The sequence below is a fragment of the Hemiscyllium ocellatum genome, chromosome 23 (assembly GCF_020745735.1).
Source record: "Hemiscyllium ocellatum isolate sHemOce1 chromosome 23, sHemOce1.pat.X.cur, whole genome shotgun sequence".
NCBI lineage: Eukaryota > Metazoa > Chordata > Chondrichthyes > Orectolobiformes > Hemiscylliidae > Hemiscyllium > Hemiscyllium ocellatum.
The window spans coordinates 48,249,165-48,269,898 of NC_083423.1; the positions used below are offsets into that span (position 1 = coordinate 48,249,165).

Consider the following 20,734-nt stretch of genomic DNA (forward strand, 5'->3'; position numbering starts at 1 on the left):
TGGTAAAGGCTGCACCATCAACTCTACTCCAAGAATAGGGCTTATGTTCTCTAGTGCAGTGTAAAACAGGTGGGGGAGGGAGGCATTGCACCTTCAAAAATGCCATCTGAGGAGATGTTAAACTGAGACGCACCTACCTTATTGAGCTGGTACTGATCAGAAAAGAATAGGAGGAACCTTGATATCGTGTGCAATATGGGCGCCACCAAATCATCCTATGGTCACCCATCAATGCCAGGGACTCTACATTCATGCCAATTAGCAAAATCCTCAGAAACTACTGTTTAATCTTGTGGATTCACACGAGGAAAAAAATATGAAAGTTCTCACGACTCTGTTCAATCCGGCTCTTCTGTCATTCTCTTGAAACAATTGATGGAAATGTCTGTCAGAATTTTGGTGCATGTGCGGTGACTTTTATCCCATATTTTCTTCTCCAGCAGTTTAACCAGATACCTCCCTAGAATCTTCAATTCAGATCTTTTGAAGGATACCACAAGCTCAACTGACAACTCTCACTTTCTCATCAGAACTCCTTCACATCACCTTCAAAGACTGATCATCTTTAGTCCTGCTGTATGACCGTCTCAACGTAGAAACATAAAAGATAGGAGGGGAGGGGGGAAGCCATTTGGCCCTTTAAGCCTGCTCCACCACTCTCTCAATCATGGCTGATTGTCCAACTCAGTAGTCTAATCCTGCTTTCTCCCCATAACCTTTGATCCCATTTGCCCCAAGTGTTATATCTAGCTGCCTCTTGAATACATTCAATGTTTTGGCATCAACTACATCCTGTGGTAATGAATTCTACAGGCTCACCACACTTTGGGTGAAGAAATGTCTCTTTATCTCCATCCTATAAATGGTCTGTCCTGAGTCCTCAGTCTGAAACTTCTGGTTCTGGACACACCCACCATCGGGAACATCCTCCCTGTATCTACCCTGTCTCTTCCCATTAGAATTTTAATAAGTCTCTATGAGATCCTCCTCATTCATCTAAACTCCAGCGAAAACAATCCTAACCCAGTCAATCTCTCTTTATACGTCAGTCCTGCCATTCCCAGAATCAGCTTGGTAAATCTTCTTATCTTGTCCATTGTTAATTTGTATGTGCAACATGTTTTTTAATGAATGGAGGCCAATCCATCTCATCATTCTGAGTTCATCAGGGTCCTCTGTGTTCAACCCCAATAGGTTCCTTGTACAATGCATTCCAAAATTGTCCAGGTCTTTGTAACGCACTTGGCATCCTGGATTGTATAACTCTTCTTTAAAGTGATGGCATTAACGAAAATAATTCCAACTGTAGCAAGGAACCTTTTTCCCACATCTCTCCCTTTATTGGATGTAGACAAGCTGAGAGATGAACTGATCTTATTTCTTTTTGTCATCTGCCAAGCTTATAGGTGTGTATGGCAGAAAAGTATTGTTTGCCTGTAGTCTGTGACTTCTCTTAGAAAACATAGAACAGTACAGGCCCTTCGGCCCTCGATGTTGTGCTGGCCTTTTATCGTCCTCTACAATCAAACTAACCTACACACCCTTCATTGTACTATCTTCCATGTACCGATCCAAGAGTTGCTTAAATGTCCCTAATGTATCTGACTCTACCACCAACGCTGGCAGTGCATTCCAAGCACCCACCAGTCTCAGTATAAAGAACCTACCTCTGACATCTCCCCTAAACCTTTCTCCAGTCACTTTAATATTGTGCCCTCTCATGATAGCCATTTCCACCATGGGAAACAGTCTCTGGCTATCCACTCTATCTATGCCACTCTATATCTCTTAAAGAATGATCTGAAAACATAGTGCAGCTTGGACACTCCACATCTAAAAGACTCTGAGAGCCCAATGAGATGGGATGTTTGAAGCAGCCTGCCAACATTGGAGAGCTGAAAGTAAGGTGGAAAGTGAAGGAAATGACTGTGTTAAAAAAACCGAGGTTCAAGGAAACAGCTCACCACCACCCTCGGAAACGTACTTTGCAGATGAAGAAGGCCCATGTCTCTGCCCACCTTGTCCTTCGAGATGGAAGTGGTCATAGTTTTGGAAGGTCTTATCTAAGCAAGCAAGGTGAAGTTTTGCAGTGCATCTTGTAAATGGTATACATTGCTTTCTCTATATAGTGTAGACAGTGCCTTAGTACCTGTGCATCAGAACTCTGAAGTTGCCTGTAGACTTTGAAAAAGGAAGCATCTATGGTTATATTCTGCCGTGTGCAAAGCTTTTATTTTCAGATTTGTTTGTGCAGCAGACATTCAACAATTGAGGAAGATGAAAACTTAACATATTGATTTTTTACTCTTCTGAAGCACTGTGTCCAGTTCTGGTCGCCCTGCTATTGGAAGGATATTATTAAGCTGGGAGGCTTCAGAAGAGATTTACCAAGGTGTTGCCAACAATGGAAGGTTTGAGTTATGAGAGGCTGGATAGGCTGGGACATTTTTCACTGGAGCTTAGGAGGTTGAACAGTGACCTTATAGAGTTTTATAAAACCATGAGGGGTGTAGATACGGTGAGTGGCAGTGCCTTTTTCCCTGGGATGAGGATTTCGGGACTAGGAAGCATATTTTTAAGATGAGCACAAAAAAATTTACAAAGACATGAGAGGCAATTTTTTTTTTAACACAGTCATTCATGTGTGAGCTTCCAAAAAAAGTGGTAGATGCAGGTATAGTTACAACATTTAAAAGACATTTTGGATAAGTACATGAATAAGCATTGTTTGCAGGGCTATGGGCCAACAGCAGGCAAGTGGACTGAATATTTGTGGATGGGGTGCTGTTGAAGCTGGCTGCTTTGTCCTACATGTGTCAAGTTTCTTGAGTGTTGGTGCTGCACTCATCCAAGCAAGTATTCCAGTCCAGCTCCTGACTTGTGCCTTGTAGACAGTGGACAGACTTTGAGTTATGGAATGAGCTACTCACCACATAATTCTCAGCCTATGGCCTATTCTTGTATTTATATGGTTAGTCCAGTTGAGTTTCTGGTCAGTGGTAACCCCCAGGATGTTGATAGTTGAGGATTCAGTGATAAATATTTGACATGAATATATGTTTTCATTCAATCATTAATGGATGATGACCACAAATTAAAGATTCATCATGATTAGCATATCATTGTGTTTCATTTAATTTTAAAAAAGTGAAAATTGATGAATAACCTGTTGCTAGCTGGACGTCACATCTTAAAACTGTGAGCACATTTCTGTCTCATTACTGTCATTTAGGTTTATTGTGGATTCCCCTGGTAATATATTTTCAAACCATTACTACTGCCTGGACAGAGGTGTTCAAAGCTTGGATAACCTTTCTGCTTGCAAGTTTATCCTGTGAATGGTGTTGGAAGGTCTAAGGATGAAGCTGAATGAGGCAATGGAGACACAACATCCAAACTGTACAGTGATCAGCAAATAACTTCCATGTTAAATAACACAAACACAAGCCAGCAGTGCTCCTGATCTGACCACACCGCACTCTTGTCCAGCCATAAATTCACTAAGACAACTGATTCACACAGGTCAGATCATCCAGGAAAAGCACCGAACAATCACAAGGTTAAGCGCATGTCAAAGATCTGTTACAAGGGAAGATAGAGGCTAGACTTAGGCCTTTTAAGCCTGGAAAGAAAATATCTGAAAGATGTTGTCAGAAGATGCTGAAAAGATGGTTATTTAGATTTAAATAGTTTTGACTCTCAGACCAGTTAAGGCAAGGCAAAGTGCATTCAAACTAGAATTGATATTGGGAAAATACTTTGCATCTACTGTACTCTAGTCTCGAAATGATGCAGTCAACAATATAGTGGAAATCGACAGGACTGGATGCAGAAACCCTTTAAGCAACGATTGGTTATGAAATACCATGGGCAGACTGACCTTCATAGCACAGGCAGATTGACCTTTATCTGTAGCTATCGAGTGATCGGTAATACTGTTGAAATGTTTACATATCCAGTGCCTTGTATTTTTAAAAGATTCATTTATAGACAGTGTCTTAGTACCTGTGCACCAAAACTCTGAAGTTGCCTGTAGACTTGAAAAAGGAAGCACCTATGGTTATGTTCTGCATGTGCAAAGCTTTTATTTTCAGATTTGTTTGTGCAGCAGACATTCAACAATTGAGGAAGATGAAAACCTAACATATTGATTTTTACTCTTCTGAAGCACTGTCCAGTTCTGGTCGCCCTGCTATCGGAAGGATATTATTAAGCTGGGAGGCTTCAGAGGAGATTTACCAAGGTGTTGCCAACAATGGAAGGTTTGAGTTATGAGAGGCTGGATAGACTTGGACACTTTTCACTGGAGCGTAGGAGGTTGAGCAGTGACCTTAGAGTTTTATAAAATCATGAGGGGTGTAGATATGGTGAGTGGTAGGTGCCTTTTCCGTGGGTTGGGGCTTTGAGCACTAGGGAGCATATTTTTAAGATGAGAAGAGAAAGATTTAAAAAGACATGAGGGGCAATTTTTTTCTACTCAGTCATTCGTGTGTGGAATGAACTTCCAGAGGAAGTGGTGGATGCAACATTTAAAAGACATTTGGATAAGTACATGAATAAGAAATGTTTGCACGGATATGGGCCAACCGCAGGCAGGTGGGGCTAGTTTAGTTTGATATTATGGTTGACCTGGACTGGTTGGACCGAAGAGTCTGTTTCCATGCTATATGACTATAAAGTGTCTAAACGCAAGAAATATATGCCATCTTTGGCAAATATGCCATATCCAATGTCCACCTCCCTTGTCCTTCTTTCCCCTTTAGGTAGAATCCTACTTGGATGTGACACCTCCACAGCTGTCAACATTTGTAAATCTTTATCTTTTTCACAGGATGTAGCCATTGCCATTCTGAATTGCCCTCAGGCTGAAGGCAGTTAAGAATCAATCACATTGCTGTGGGTTTGGGTTCATATGTAGCTTCAAGTTCAACCCACCACCCCATCCCTGTAACCCTACATTTCCCAATTCAGCTGCACATCGTTGGACTGTGGGAGGAAACCAGAGAAAACCCACAGATAGGGAGAACATGTAAACTCCACATAGCCAGTCGCCTGAGGCCAGAATCAGTTAACCACTGAACTCCCATAAGATGGGTTTTTATGACAAATCAATAATTATTTAATGGTCACTATTGAATTCTCGCTCTATGAATTGAACTGACATTCAGCCAATGGCCATGGTGGGATTTTAATCCATGTTTCCAATGTAATAGCCTGGGGTTCCAGGTTACCAGCCCCAGTGGCATTCACACTAGGCTGCCTTTTCTTTGTAACTGTCGAGACCTGTGCCAGTGTCAGTGGGGACATTTGTGGTAGGAGCGAAGGATCAGTCCTGCTGAATTTCTAGCCTTGTTTTCAGAAGGATAGTTCTGCTTACAGCTGTTGATCCCCCTGCTATGAGCTCATTCCTATTTGACCTCAAGCAAAAGCAGTTTCCCATTGACATTGAGACCGAGTGCCAGGGTTAATGAGAGGCACCTTACGCTCCCTTTTACCTGGCCTGCCAGCTCAAGGCAAGTGAAATAAAGTTGAGAAATAATTAGAGCCTTTGGTTTTTACAATTACTTTCTGTGAAGCAGCAAAGCAGGTTAGAGTGTAACTGGAATTGTTTCAACAGGTCTGAAGTAACGTGGAAGATACTGAGTTGGTGGTGGTGGGAGGGGAGGGTGACAGGAAAAACGCAGGAAATAAATTGTTCCCCATTCTCTAAGCGTTACACTCACTGAAAAGAAATTCAAGCATCTATCTGAAATCCTCAAGGAAATGTTATACAAAACGGATAGGGTGCGTAAACCAGAGCTGGAGGTTTATGCGAGCAAATGTTGATTGTCAAGTGGGCCCAGAATAGGTAGTGAGAGGGGGGGGGAGGACTGGGAGCAGCTTTTTGGCATTTCTTTTTCAGGTTGACCCAGGCTTGTGTTGCTGTTCACTCTTCAGTGCTCTCTTCAGACTCTTACTCGAGTACCAGATTCTTTGGTAAGGAGTACAGAGGATTCTTTCACTCTTGCCAGCTCGCGCTCTGTCTCTCCTACCATATGTCACGTTGCAAGGCCACAGGAAGGTCAAGCTGTACCCCCACAGCTCAAAACTGGCTTGCTCCTCGCTGCTCTTTCTACTTAAAAACCTTTTCAACATCTGCTTTACTAGCAACATAAGTGTGCACCTAGTTCCATGATGTTTTAGTCATTTTGCCAACAAATCATTTACATTTCTATAGTTTGCAGCTGAAAGTAGTGTTTCCTCATTAAAAGAAGACATCAAATTTCATTTCAGGTACAAGCATTTGTTGCGAGATCTAATCGAAAACACCAGCCCTGACAGTCCTGAATTTCAACAGCTCACAAGTAAGATTCACTATTCTTTCCCTGTATTCTGAAATCATAGCAGTTAAATGTTATCAGAGATCTGCTTTTCCGTAAATCTGATAGTGTGTGGCTTTTATGCACATCAGATTTAAAAGTGGATATACATAAAGTTATCAATCAGCTTTTACAGTGAGGAGCTCTATATGCCACACTCGCTACCAGAGGAAGGCTGTGTACAATACTTATCAAGTAAATGATTAAAAATGCTCAAAAGCTCACATATAAGGGGAAATCACAGACTGCGCTTTCCAAGCTTGTCCTGCCTCCTCTCTAGGGTGCTGAATTGCACCTACTGCACAGCAACACTTTTTTTTTGTTTCATTATTTGCACAGCAATAACAATCTCACCCTGTACTCAATGAATCCAAAGCTTGCGTGTGGTGTCTATTTCTTTTTTTCTGGAAGCCAATGTCCTCTTTTTAAAATACCTACACTGCTCCTTTGTGAACATCAGATGCGGTAAAAGCAGTTTCTGAAGTTTCTCGGCACGTTGAAGACCGGGCCCGGAGCCACGAGAACCACCTGCAGATGCTGAGAGTGCAGAAAGTGCTAAAAGGAAGGTGGAGCAAGGTGTTAGCTCCAGGTTAGTTCTTGTGATCAATTATTCCTTTTAATAGTTCTGGGGGAATAACCTTGAATGTTGCAGGAATGCAGGAGAAGGCAATCCGCAGTGACTAGAATGATTACAAGATCCCTAATGACGTGGTGGAGTGCAAAATGGTTGCAGGTTTCAAGGAATTGATTTAACTTAATTTGTTGGCTTGCTGGTGAACACTGAAGGCTTTTGGGCCTAGATTATCGAAGATACTTTTTTTTTGGCCTTTTATGTCTTCACCAGCTCCCCCTGCCCCCCCACTCTCTAGACTTTCTCCTTTTGTTTTTCTCTTCAGAGATACCCACTTGTGTAAAAAGCACAAAGAACCCAGTCATGAAAGCAGAGGCCTGTCAACTTCCCTGAGGACCAATTAATGGTGCTCCAAATCTTGTGGGCAGGCAGATAAAAAGACGAGAGAGAGCGTGAGAGAGAGATGAATACCCGGCATGCAGAAGGCAGCTTTTATTAGATGTTAGTAGGCAGTTCTTAAGTATTCTTAACCAACTTCTCTGGGATTTCTCAATATCAATCTTCTCATCTGATTTAATATTAAGAGACGACTATACTTATTTTTTTCACAAAGAAAATCCTCACCCTCTCTTCCCACTGCCCCCTCCAAAAAAATATAGAAAATATTGAGCAAAGGCAAGTGCTTTATCTGTGACAGCAGTTCAATATTGTTTATTTTTTTAATTTTTATAGTTTTTACCTTTTTCTGTAAGGTATGACTGCTGGGAAGTTCTAAGACTTGGCAACGCAGCCCTTTGCTCTGTCCTTGCCCCCTGCAAGCCCACAGCCTTTTGAACAGCTGCTGAGTTTGACTTTGATACCACAAGTTGAAAGTGTCTGACATGGAAAGGGAAGCATGAAAGTCTTGCTCTTTGAACTTTCTCTTTTCAAAGTCCTGCATAAAGTACCAGGGAGGGCAATAATGGACAGGCTCACCACTCTTTGAGTATGCAATGAATCATTGATAATGAGCATCTGGGTTTTCATTGCATTCAGATCTCGAAACACTTTTTTTTAAAAAAGGGAACTTTGGCTAAAACTTTGCAGCTGTGCATGTTAATTTCTGGGTTGCAACATAACACTGCGGTTGAGTCCAGAGAAATTTCATATTCTGTAGTATTACATTTGAAAGCTCTGTTTCGTTTTTGTTTAATTTTGTTCATTTCATTCAAAAATGGTCATTTAACCTCAAACTTGTATTTTAGGTCAGCTTCAAATGTTTGCTAGCAATCTTCAATGTTCTTCAAAGCTCACAACCTAGCTTTTGCACGAAGCTTTCTAAAATGGACATGGGAATGTTGTGCTAAATCAAGGCAGCATCAGCCCAAGTGTAACTTGTGTGTGATCTTTATTTTCACGGATTCGGTTTGGTCCTTAGCTGCTGCTTATGCTTTTACACAAATCTTTTAGTTCATGACAACAGGATTGTTGATGTCTACTGCACAGAACTGATGCCATCTCTAGATATTCTCAGAGTGTACTAGAGGAGGTGCAAGTGCTTGAACAGAACAGCAGTCACACAGTGTTAATATCCTTGCTATGCAGTAACCTTTCTCTGACTGTCATAACACAACAGTCATGTTCCACCGGGGATAGCTCTACCTTGTGAAAGCTGCAGTTTGGAGAATCTGAGCTCATGTATTATACCTGTACCTCTGCTTAGCACTCTCTGAAAGTGCATGCTTCATTCTATAAGCACAGGATATCTTTTATCGACCTACAAAAATTGTTAAACGAAAACCTAACACTTGGAGTCCACGTTAGCTTCATTTTTACCTGAGTGAGGTTATGGGCTCACCACCCATTTCAGTTCACAATCTAGACTAATTGTGCAGTACTGAGACCGTGCTGCACTGTCAGAGGTACCATTTTTGTAATGAATATTAATCTGAACGCCAATCTACATTTGCAGATAAGTATGGAAGATCCCAGATCGTTATTTTGAAGAATAGAGTATTCTCCTTTATGTCCTGATCAATGTCTTTCTCTCAACGAATGTTACTAACACACTGTCACTGTTCATGATCACACTGCAGTGTGTGGGCTCTTGCTGGGTTTTGTACTTTGCTATCTTACAAAACTTCATGCAAAAGTTAGATTGTGAGTGTTGAAGAACATTTAAAATTGTTACCAAATATTTGAAGCTGACCTAAAATAAAACTACATCGTTGTGATTTGGGATTTGGAATGTCCTCTGGTTGTGAAAAATGTTATGTAAATGCAATTTATTGTTATGGGAAAGGATCAGTTCTGAAATTTTTGGCACCGTTGCAGAATCTAATAGTGGGAAGCTAGAGATCTTTTGGCAATATGTTTCACAGAAGCAAGTTTCACTGTTCTTGTTTTGACAGTGGTTAACAATACTCAAAAGTATGATCTGATGCAATCAACTGTATTGGTTGATGAGAATTTGCCTGTTGATTGCTGAACTTGAGAAGTCTCTTTTAATAAGAAAGGGGGTCATACAGTGGTTGTCCTGAATTCTCCAATGAAATTACAGATGGAGAGCCCAAAGATCCTTCTGCTTCCTGCATATGGCACAGAGCTTGTTTTTAACAACTTTCCTCCCTTCTGCTGCTACAGGAAGGAAATATATTCGAGAGGGCTGGCTGACAATTGTGCCTTCTAAGGGTGAGGATTTAAAGCACAAAATGTTCTTCCTGTTTTCTGACATCCTCCTGATGGCCAAGCCTTGTCACCCACTCCACCCAGTGCATTCTGACAAATTTGCCTGGCAGAAGACCTATCCCTTGATCGAGGGCACCGTAGAGAAAGTCTTTGGACACACCAAGAGTCAGGGGGGGCTTATTAACGTAAGTCTTCATTTTTAACATGTGCACTTAATATTGACCCACACTGCACATGGATAAAATTCAGTTGTCGTTGTAGATTTCGAGACCAATGACTGCCTACTCAAAAACAGTCGAACTCGTTCCCACGTTGCCATTCTCCTTCCTTGCATACGTTAAATTAAATCTGTCTGTTTGGTGACTTTGCAATCCATTTACTATTAATTCTCTTTGATTTTATCACCAATCATCTTACAGAAATTTCCATGAGTATGCTTGCTCTTCTACATACGAGATAAAAATAAAGTCATGTGATTATATTAAACACTCTTTGTTCTATTATAAGATAGCTCCAAATGGTCAAATTCAATCAACTCTGGGAATTAACTAGCTGTAATAACTCTGCATGTCTCTGTCGAAGTAGCTTTTAGCCACTTAATTCACTAAACCATCATTAGATACTAATTTTAATAGATGAAATCTTGAAGTGTAGACAGCATGAAGTTACAAATAGATTGGAGTAATTTTATTGATTTTATCAAAGGTATATATTGACAATAAAATGCATTTAAGTTTCAGATTTTCACCTGTAGGAAATCTTAAACATTTGGAGCTGGTTATGTGTTCAAGTGTGCCACTGCCAATTCCATCAAGCACTTCATTTGAGTAGTTAGCTTTTTCTAATAACTCTGGCCTTTCATCATCCTATTATGCTGTAAAGCAAAATTCATTTACGGTAATAGTGCAATGATATTCGATGTTCATTTCTTTTCCCCCTCTCTCAAAGGCGGATTATCAATCTGGAAGCTACCTGTAAGCATTGAAAATTGCAGCTAGCACTGTGAGCCACTTGCATCTTAGCTTGAAGAATTAAAGAGAAATTAAATTTGACAGCAGTAAATTCAGACGTACAATGTTCGCTCCAATTTATATGCAAAATGAAATGCCTCATGAAAGTATCTCCCAGTTTCTGTCTCAGATTTGAAAGAGAATTCAGTAGCTTCTGCAATCCGTAATGTGCTGGTTCGTTCATTTTAGATTGCAGCTTGCAGACACCTTTTGATGTATAAATAATCAACTTGAATTATGCCCAGTACAAATGCTGGTGCACTACTGTTTGTGTCTTACAATGTAATTTCTGTCCCAGAGAGTCAAATTTCCTTGACAAATTCTTAATTACTGTGTTTGCGCAGAGGCTGGATCTATTTGTGCATAAATCTTAAGTATTCCCAGAAGGGAAGGAACTAATATTATCAACAGTTACACTTGGCCTATTCAGTGAACTTCATAATTAGATAATGCATTTGATGACAATGCATTTGAAATCTTTATTCATTTTGAATTCTGCATTGCAAATTGTTTTGCACCAAAAATACTTCCTCATTTCAAGCTGGCCATGTCCTTACCTTCGTTTTAGGTGTCACCTTTTGTTGTGTTTTAATGAAGTCTGTGGCCAGGAAATCCAAGCATCTATCAGTCAAAAGTCAACGTTCCTATAGATTTGTTGGCTTCTTAAGCCAGCCGCATAAGTTGCAAAGTTGCTGTTTGATTTTTTTTAATGAAGAAACGTTGTTGCCTTTCGAAAGAGAGAGAGGTGATTTTATTTGATGGAACTAATCTTAGCTACACGTTTAAAACGTCAATGATGGTTATTGATGATAACGTGCTATTGCATTCTTAAATGGTTTTGAATATTTCATGATGGAGGATCTACAGAAGGAATAAATTGAAGGACTTTGCGTTTATTGACAGACATAATTTCTGTTGGGTTCTTTGTAAAAGTTTCTTTTTTTTTTAAACAGAAAGCTTGCTTTGAAGTGGAAGAAGTGAAATCTAAATCAGCCTTTTTGTTTTTTTTTGAAATCTGCCCTTTAGCTAACTTTTCCTGAGGAGAAGCTCCTTGTGATGTCGAATGACCAGGAGGACATCAATGACTGGTACCGGTGCCTGTCTGCTGCCATCGGGTACGTTACTTTGGCAAGTTGGCCGTCCTTGCTGCTGCCACTGACCTTGTGGAGTGCTCCCGACGAAAGGTCGGAATGGATTCATTGATCAGCCAGACCGAGCGTATGACAGTCTCTCCCTTAATTGAATCCCAAAAGGGGCCAGACGTAGGTTATTATTACAGAAGCCAGCCGATAGTGCTCATTAAAAGCTCCACAGACTGTGTGGTTTACTAATTAGTTTATTATACAGACACATTGACGATGGGGAAATGTTGTCATTTTGCCCTTTATCGTGCAGGGGATGCTGCTAAAAGTTTAATCAGCTGGCACTGACCAGCTTCGTGGTGGATGCGCACTGGTCATTACTGAGGTCACCCCTGCTGTATCACTGCTGGCAGGGTCACAGTTTGAACCCTGAGCAGATCCACTCTCAGGCTGCATAACCCTTCCACCTGAATGAGGCCTGCTATAAAATGCACACTACAGGGCGTCAAGCAGCAGATTGGCTACATGAGTGAGAGCATCTTGTTAAAAGTTTCCCTTTACTTGCCTTGTTAAAGATGGTATTGTCAGAACATCTGTTAGCCACGGTTAGCAAGACCTTGGAAGTTTTGCTTAAGGCTTAGAACAGTTACAGTTAATTAATGTTTTATTTAATACAGTCTTGCTGAGTGACAGAAATATTTTTAACCTCTGGAGTGCCAAATGCTTTTGTTCCTGCTGATGCATAGTTGACTGTGAGTAGTATTTTATTGTTTAATTTGGGAGCAGTATTATTTTGATTTGAACAGCCTCTCGTTTCTGATTATCACAAACATGCTTGCTCCATGGACAAAAGGCAAGTAACGGGATAGCTTTAATTCGATCAGCATGAAAGACGCTGTAGTCCTTTTGTTAACTTCCTCTCTGTGCACAGGATGAGTGGTCACGATCTTCAAAAAGGAAATCGCCTCGTGATCCTGCACCCTTCAGAGCTTCGCTGAATTAGAAGCTGCCAGCAACTTCCACCCCTCCATCCCCCACAAAAGGAGCTGCCCTGAATATGCACAATGAGAATGAAGTACCAGTTCCCCAGTCCGTGCTCTCCTTTTCAGAGTGATGCTTGAATGGGCATGTGGGATCGATGGCTTAATCCACACCTCACCCTCCCGAGAGCCCTCGCTTGGCCCAATTCAATCCTTTTCTTAAATAAAACTCTTCCCTGTTTAAGGTCAGAAAGCATCGTTTCTGAAATAAATTGTGACGTAATGGTTATGAAAGATTTTCTTGGCATCCCTGAAGTTGTGAGAAAAACCAGAGAAACCAACTCTTCTTGTAAATTGGGGTTTTATAGAATGCTGGCTGCTGTGTTTAGCAAGAAATTATTGGTTTTTTTCCCCATTTATAACTACATTATAAAATTATTATTTGGTCTAAATGCTGTTTAACAGCTGCAACATGCAAGCTGTGGCAGCTTATCTTAATTGGGCTGACTCCCCTCTAGAGTACCTAGAATTTGGGTTTGAGATCCACATCAAGGAAGTTGTAATGATCAGCTGATCATTCACAGCCTTGCTGCTCTTGGATGGTTACTCGCGTACAATGGCTGATGCCTTTCCCTACACTAATCTGCTCCCCACCCCCCTCAAATCCTGAAAGGAATTCATCGTGTGCTAAGTGGAGCAATACTATTCGGCACATTTCAGCTGCCGCTGTCTTTCCCATGAGATAGTTGTAGTGACCGTCTCTTCCACTATGAGGTGCCTTTTTAAGTCTCTTTTATTGGCTGTGAATTTGAATCCATCATTTTTCCAAGTTATCATCTTCCTCTCTGCATGCCAGAGTTAAATTTTGGAAGAGTAGGTGATGAACAATGTTTATTAATGAAGGGAAGGAGGTCAAGTATGTCCCAAGATGTTGCTTATTGACAATTAGCAATCATCTTCAGCAGGAGTTGTGTGGTATGTACAAAATGAGTCACTTGTTGGGAAAGCAGCTGCTGTGATCAACTTTGGTGGATCATTTTGTTTCTTGTTTGTTCTCTGCATCATTCCAGGTATTTCTGTATAGGAGCAATTTTCATTGAGCACCATGCAACCACCAGCTATCCTATAAACTCCTCCCATCACTCCCACACTTGTTACTTCCTTCTGCTTATCTGAAAAACTGCAGGTCTAGTTTAGGCCAAAGATTGTCAGAGATAGTGCCAGTGACCCACCACTACGTGTAAACTTTGACTTTTCAGGAGCAATGTGAAGATCTTGTGTTCAGTGCTTGGTTACAGCCTTGGACTTTGGGTTTCTCTAAACCCAGGGCTTTGCTCCTATTAGCCTTAATAGGCCAGTCTGAGCCACATTGGTGACTGCAATGCAGCTCTCCCCAGCAGGGGGTGATATTGACAAGACCAGCCCACTGATACTTGCAGATGATGCTCCATGGTTTCCTCGAGATCTGCTTGCTCTGTGCATTGCTGCCCGCCCCTCCGTCACAAGACCCCAGTCATGTGTCAGCAAGGACTGCAGCCCAGGATTCAAAACTGATAAAACAGATTTAAAAACTGGGCAGCTGATTACAGTTTCATTATCTCTTCATTCTCAGGATACAGTGGCCACAGCATAGCTGGCAAATTATCGTCATGGAAACAGAAAATGGAGCAGGAGGAGGCCATTCAGCCCTAGGAGCCTGCTCCCTTATTCAGTATGATCATCGTTGATCATCCAACTCTGTACTCTGTTACTGCTTTCTTCCCATTTCCTAAGAACTATATCTTAACTCCTCCTTGAAAACATTCCAAGTTTTGGCCTCGACCACATTCTGTGGCAGAGAATTCCGCATGCTCCCCACTCTCTGGATGAAGGAATTTCTCCTCATCTCAATCCTAAATGGCCTACCCCATATCCTTAAGACTGTGACCCCCGGTCCTTGGGAACACCCATCCTGCATTTATCCTGTCCAATCCTGTTAGAAATTTATAAATATCTATGAGATCCCTCATGATTCTAAACTCCAGTGACTCTCATCCTAACTGATCCAGTCTCTCTTCAAATGTCAGTCCTGCCCTCCCACAAATCAGTCTCACAAAAGCCCTGGACAATTGCAGTGGGATATCCCCGCTCCTACACTTGAATCCTCTCTCGACGAAGGCCAACATACAGTTTACCACCTTCACTGCCTGCTACACTTGTGTGCATGTTTTCAGTGACAGATGTGTAAGGAGGCCTTGAGATAATATGATGGAGTCGCAAATTTGAATTCCACCATGACAGATGTCGACTATGTCTTATGGTGACAATGAATTTATTGTCAATTGCTGCAAAAACTCGCTAACAACTCACTGATGTCCTTCAAGTAAGAAAACTGCCATCCTTCCCTTGTCTGGCTAACATGTGACTCCAGACTCATGTGGTTGACCAGTAATTGCCCTTTGACATAATGGAGCATGTCATCCAGTTGCAGCGATCACTAGAAAGTGGTTTGCGAAGGCAGCTGACCGCCATCATCTTGAGGCAACTATGGACTGGCAATAAAATGCTGGTTCAGTGAGCGATGCCCACAAGTGAGGTTTTTAAAAACCCGTAGTTGCAAGTGCTCACAAACAGCAATGACCAAGTATCCTGTTTTTGTGATATTGATGGAGGGACAGATATTGACCCAACAGCTCCTCTCTTAAACAATGCCATGAGATCTTTGCTCAAGTCGGCGGATGGGACCTCAGTTTAGCCTCTCACCTGACTAGCAACATTTCATGCAAAGCAGTGACATCCTTCCAGTCCCAATCATCATCCAACCAATATCACAACATCTGACTAACTGATCATTCACCTTAATAACTGGCTGGAATTACTGCACTTACCTGCAAAACCAAGTGACTGCACTTCAAAAAATCATCGTGATTGCATAGCACTTAGTGAGATCCTGGCAGTGTGCAGACCGACAATTCCCATGACAATGTCCTATCATAAGGAAGTACAGATTGAACAATACAATATTTCCATTGCATTGTATTCAACAGAGGAGTCACTCCAATATTGTAATAGATTCAGTCATAAGGGAAGGGTGACTGCCTTTCAGAGTGGACACCCAGTTCAGGAGTCAAATTTGAAGCATGTTTACTTGGACCTTCGGCCTATATAGGCTTTGTAATGGTGGGGATGGCCACAGCTGCTCACCATGTTGTATGAGCTAGCTGGACTCTTGGTAGTCACCAGGCAATCATCTGTTGCTAAGGTTGAGCCTGTTTTGTCTTATGTCGCAGAGAAAGCCCACAACGTAGTCAAGTAGGAAGAGGCTTTTGTCTTAAAAAGATGTCATTGACTGCATGATAGTAACTAGGTACAAGTCATGTTATTAAGGTAGCTGAAAATGTGTTGCTGGAAAAGCCCAACACACCTCCAGCATGTGCACTCCTCACTTTCTCCCCTTGTTATTAAGGTAGCCATAGTTACAAAGACCATGAGGGGGTTTTGATGCGTGTATCTCCTTCAAGAGCCAACTGTGCCTTTCCCCACCCAAGTCCTTACTCCATTTTCAGATTGGATGGAGCTTAATGCAGTCTTCAGCATTAACCCTTTCAGAGCCATTACCTTACTCGGTCATCTCATCGCCTTGTGTGATTTGACCTTTCAAATTAAAGGTTCATGAACTGACGATGGCATCTAAAACTGAATATGGTGACATGCTATCTGAAACTTGCAGCTAAAATTGTCCTCAGCAGCCTATCGTGTGTTTGGCAGGATTCAGTAGGCAGAGCCGAAGTATTATTTACTGACTGGACTTTTCTGCTCCTTGTCATCTCACAGACAGTTGAGGTCCCGGTCTGCCTTCGTACTGAGGAAGGATAATCTAGCAAGGAGGCCCTTACGGTCGGACAGAAATACAACACCAGAGGAAACCTACCTGACCCCCTCACAAAGTGGAAACAAGAGAAGCTTGGTAAGAAGTCATATCGGAGGTTGGAAGATACTAAAAGCTGCCGGTGCATTCATTGTCACCGAAGGGAGGTTGTGAGTAACTGAGTGGCACAGGCAGTGCAATATTAAAATTAATCTCCTCTTCCTCCTCCTCTCGTGACAGGACCATGACCAACACCAGGTAAAGAACATGAATGCAAACAGCCAGCCGATACATGAAGGGACAGCTGTGAAGCGAATCCGACTGGAGACAAACTCCACGATGAGGTAGTGTATTGGAAATCCAAGCTTTGTTTGAAAGTTTGTGTATCACTGCATCGTATGCTGCTTTGCCCTTTCTCTGAACATACTCTGACTGTTGTATCGATCCGACATCCCACTCATGAATTCTTGGTGCTCTTTTCAACTTGAAACAAATTCTTTGGATGAAAGGCTTTCTGAATTTTTAAGCATTTCAAGGCAATGCTGCGCTTTGTCAATATATCCACCAGATGTCTCCAAAATGCACAGATACACTATTTCATCCATTATTAAGGTCCACAACACCGTCCCCACCCTGTCACCCCCTCGCCGTCCCCACCCTGTCACCCCTCACCGGCCCGACACTGCCAGCCCCTCGCCGTCCCCACCCTGTCACTCCTCGCCGTCCGACGCTGCCAGTCCTCACCAGCCCAGCACTGTCACTCGTAACTGCCCCCCCGTTCCCATGTATACCTATATCTGGACACATTAGCATACTTTCAGACATGGATAGGGTGAATGCACTGAGTCATTTTCCCATGTGTAGGGAATCATGGACTACAGGGCATCGGTTTAATGTTTGAGGTGAAAAATAAATGCAAATCTGTGGGGCAACGTTTTTATGCAGAGGGTGGTACGCATATGGAATGAGCTGCCAGTGGAAATGGTTGAGTTGGCTTCATTAACAACAATTAAAAGACATTTGGACAAATACATAGTTAGGAAAGATTTAGAAGCATGTGGGACAATTGCAGAGAAAAGGGGTAAGCGTGGATGGATATTTTGGTCGGCCTGGACCAATTTGGGTCCAAGGGTTTGTCTCCATGCTGTGAGATTGAGTCGATGTCCAATCATTCCCTGCACCCAGTCGTTCCGCTGGTTTTTGTTCTAGCAGCTTTAAGATGAGATCCTCTTTGTGAGGCTAAGTGCATTGCTTCCATCCGGCCCAGAATTCCCCTCACTGACTTCTGCAACCCCACGGCTTGAGCTAACCCAGAGAGAGGCTGAGCCATTCTCTACCCAAAGACCCACACAAAGTTGATCTCTCTCACCATCAGGGTGGTCTTAATGTGACTGCATTGGGATGGCAGGGGAAGGCTGTAATGTTGGACTCCTCAATGTTAGCAGTGGTGGAAGTTCACGTGAATGGATGTGATGTGAGGCTGAGGTGATACCTTCCCCTACCCAGCACTCAATCAAAGCCCACGGGTGAGAAATGGGAGATGGAGTGCAATGTGTGAAGGTGATCAGTCCTTTGGAGCCACTGGACACTGAATAACCAATAACTGGTAAACCAGACTAGATTAGATTAGATTAGATTCCTTACAATGTGGAAACAGGCCCTTTGGCCCAACCAGTCCACGCCAACCCTCCGAAGAGTAACCCACCCAGACCCATTTCCCTCTGACTAATGCACCCAACGCTCTGGGCAATTTAGCATGGCCAATCCACCTGACCCGCACATCTTTGGACTGTAGGAGGAAACCGGAGCACCCCGAAGAAGCCCACGCAGACACTGGGAGAATGTGCAGATTCCACACACAGTCGCTCGAGGTTGGAATTAAACCTAGGACCCTGGTGCTGTGAGGCAGCAGTGCTAACTACTGTGCCGCCCAGATGAATCTCATTCCCTTGAGCCTCTCCTATTCCAAGTGCACCCTGTTTTCGACTGGAATGTTGGCCCTTATTTCGAGGGGTGACTGAAGTATCAGAGTTGGGAAGTCTTACTGCACGAGGTGCTGGTGGAACCACAGCTGGAGCAGTTTTGATTCCCGTTATTGAAGGCAAGTTTTCATTTCGTTGGAAACAAATCTGCGAAGGTTCGTTGGAATAATCCCTGGTGATGAAGGAATTATCTCATCAGCAAAGATCAAATAGTCTGAGGCTCAGTTCGCTGTCTAAAGGAGTTGAAAAGAAAGTGAAGTGATCTCATTGAAACATTTAGGATTGGTCAGGGGATTGACAGGGTGAATGCTGAGAGGACATTTCCCTTTACTGGACAGAATAATTTAAAAGGAGGAATTCCTTCCCTCAGGGGGCAGCATGCCTTTGGGACTCCTTGCCGCAGAGGCCTTGCGAATAGTTACGGCTGAGGTTTCGATCAGTCGGAGAAATCACAGATTTATGAGGAAGGTGGATGTGAGGAATGTCAGATTGCCCATGATCGTGTTGAAGAGCAGAGCAGGCTCGAGGGGCCGAATGTTCCTCCTTCCTGAGGTCTGATGTATTTTTAACAGTTTGCCTCACGGTTTTCTGAGTAATGTTTGCTAAGGAACGCCTCTTTGACTTTTCTAGGCACGAGGATGCTGGCCCCAGCGTGGAGCAGACGGGCACCAACTGTACCATTCTGTAACGTGATTGTGGAGCAGCAAGAACTGGCCTCCATCACGTGTGAGGAGGGCTTCTGTTTATTTTTGGAATTATAAGCATGCAATGGGTTCCTCACAATCATGATCACATGACCAGTTTGAAATAATAACGCAGACGTTGAAAGCTGAATAGATGGCTTGAAAGGAACTGAAAAATTTGACCTGAGTCAAGAGGAATCTGCTGATTCCGATGCTTTTGTTTCTGGGACTCGGTACCCGATCCATGCCGGAAGGCTGAGAGGGAGTGAGGGGTAACCAGGCAGCTGGTCTTAATATCCATGCTGTCTCCCTGTTCATTCCTGGTTGACCTGTCAGACTGGCCTTGAGCACTGAGCATTTCAGGGCTCTCTGATGTTTGTTTCGTTGCTGCCTGGTTGAATCTCTCCTGCCCGGATATCTGGGAGGAGCTGTGGACTTTGCTGCTGGTTACACCCAAAAAAGGGAAAGAAGAACGTTTCTGTCACCCATTTAAGCAATGACCCAATTAACAGGAATTTGGATGGCTGGGCTGCATTTCCCACGCACCCTCCCAGTTACAAGCGTGAACCAATTTGATTATGAAAGGGTATAAGGTGTATAGCATCCCATTGAACTTGGAGATGAGTAGTCTGGAAATCGGGGGGGGGGCGCATTTGGGGTGAGTGGTGGTCTTGAAATCAGGTCAAACATGCTCCACATGGAGAATGATGTGCTAAGACTATAATCAGAAGTCAGTGTGGTATTACTTGTCTATTTTATGTCAATAAGCTGTTGTTGAACATTACACTTTTGCTCCTACCTTTGCAGAATTGGAGTCAAACCATTAACAATAGTTTTGAAGAGAAAGTCAAGTGAGGTATTGACTAGCTTCAATTTGCTGTCATATCACGGGGTCATATGCTCATCCCACACCGAGCTTTTCGGGTTTCCTGACCTGCATTTACAGCACTTCAACAGTACCATTTGCTCAATTATTGGAAGCTTTTTCAAGTGAAACTTTTGATTAATTACTTGACATTGTCATCGTGTAGCCTCTGACTGTTCTGTTGAGGAACTAATTCAAAGATTTTGGAAAAAAAGAGTTTGGTTTGTCCCATTGAAAATGCCAAATGTACTTGTATTTAATAAGCATTCTCTAAGTGTCCATTCTGAGAGCCAGAGTAAATACTCGTCAATCGCCACACGCAAGTCTTAATTAATGGAGTAATTGCTTTATGTGCTCTCAATTTTCGCACCGATTTTATTCATCCTAATTGTATAATGATCCTGCCTCAGTGATTGGCAGAATAATGAATAATTTGCAAAGCATAATAATGGCTAATAAATTTATATTAAATGTTTAATAATCTTTTGGCTAAGAATTTTTGCAACAGGAGAACCCTTTACATTCAGCATGATTTTATTGAGTCTTTTGCGACTTGTTCAAACCATATTTTGGGAAGTGTAATTCCATCTCCTGCCTTTGTTCTTATAAACTGAACAGGTAAAATGGATCAAGCCTTGAGAAAGTTCAATGCTGAATAGCTGGTTTTGTTGTAATTACTTGATCAACA

General features: G+C 42.4%; 1 protein-coding gene across 5 annotated transcripts in view; it reads left to right on the forward strand.

Moving 5' to 3' along the window:
• The window catches only part of arhgef39 (Rho guanine nucleotide exchange factor (GEF) 39), a 73,030-nt gene extending 52,537 nt beyond the window's left edge, over nucleotides 1-20,493 (forward strand). For all 5 annotated transcript variants that reach the window (XM_060843223.1, XM_060843220.1, XM_060843221.1 and 2 more), the window contains 7 exons: nucleotides 6,274-6,344; nucleotides 6,820-6,948; nucleotides 9,553-9,782; nucleotides 11,634-11,722; nucleotides 16,483-16,615; nucleotides 16,757-16,860; nucleotides 19,129-20,493. In XM_060843223.1, the coding sequence (XP_060699206.1) occupies nucleotides 6,274-6,344; nucleotides 6,820-6,948; nucleotides 9,553-9,782; nucleotides 11,634-11,722; nucleotides 16,483-16,615; nucleotides 16,757-16,860; nucleotides 19,129-19,186 (814 nt within the window). In that variant the 3' untranslated portion in view covers nucleotides 19,187-20,493. The remainder of the gene's footprint in view (nucleotides 1-6,273; nucleotides 6,345-6,819; nucleotides 6,949-9,552; nucleotides 9,783-11,633; nucleotides 11,723-16,482; nucleotides 16,616-16,756; nucleotides 16,861-19,128) is intronic.
• The last annotated feature ends 241 nt before the right edge of the window (nucleotides 20,494-20,734 follow it).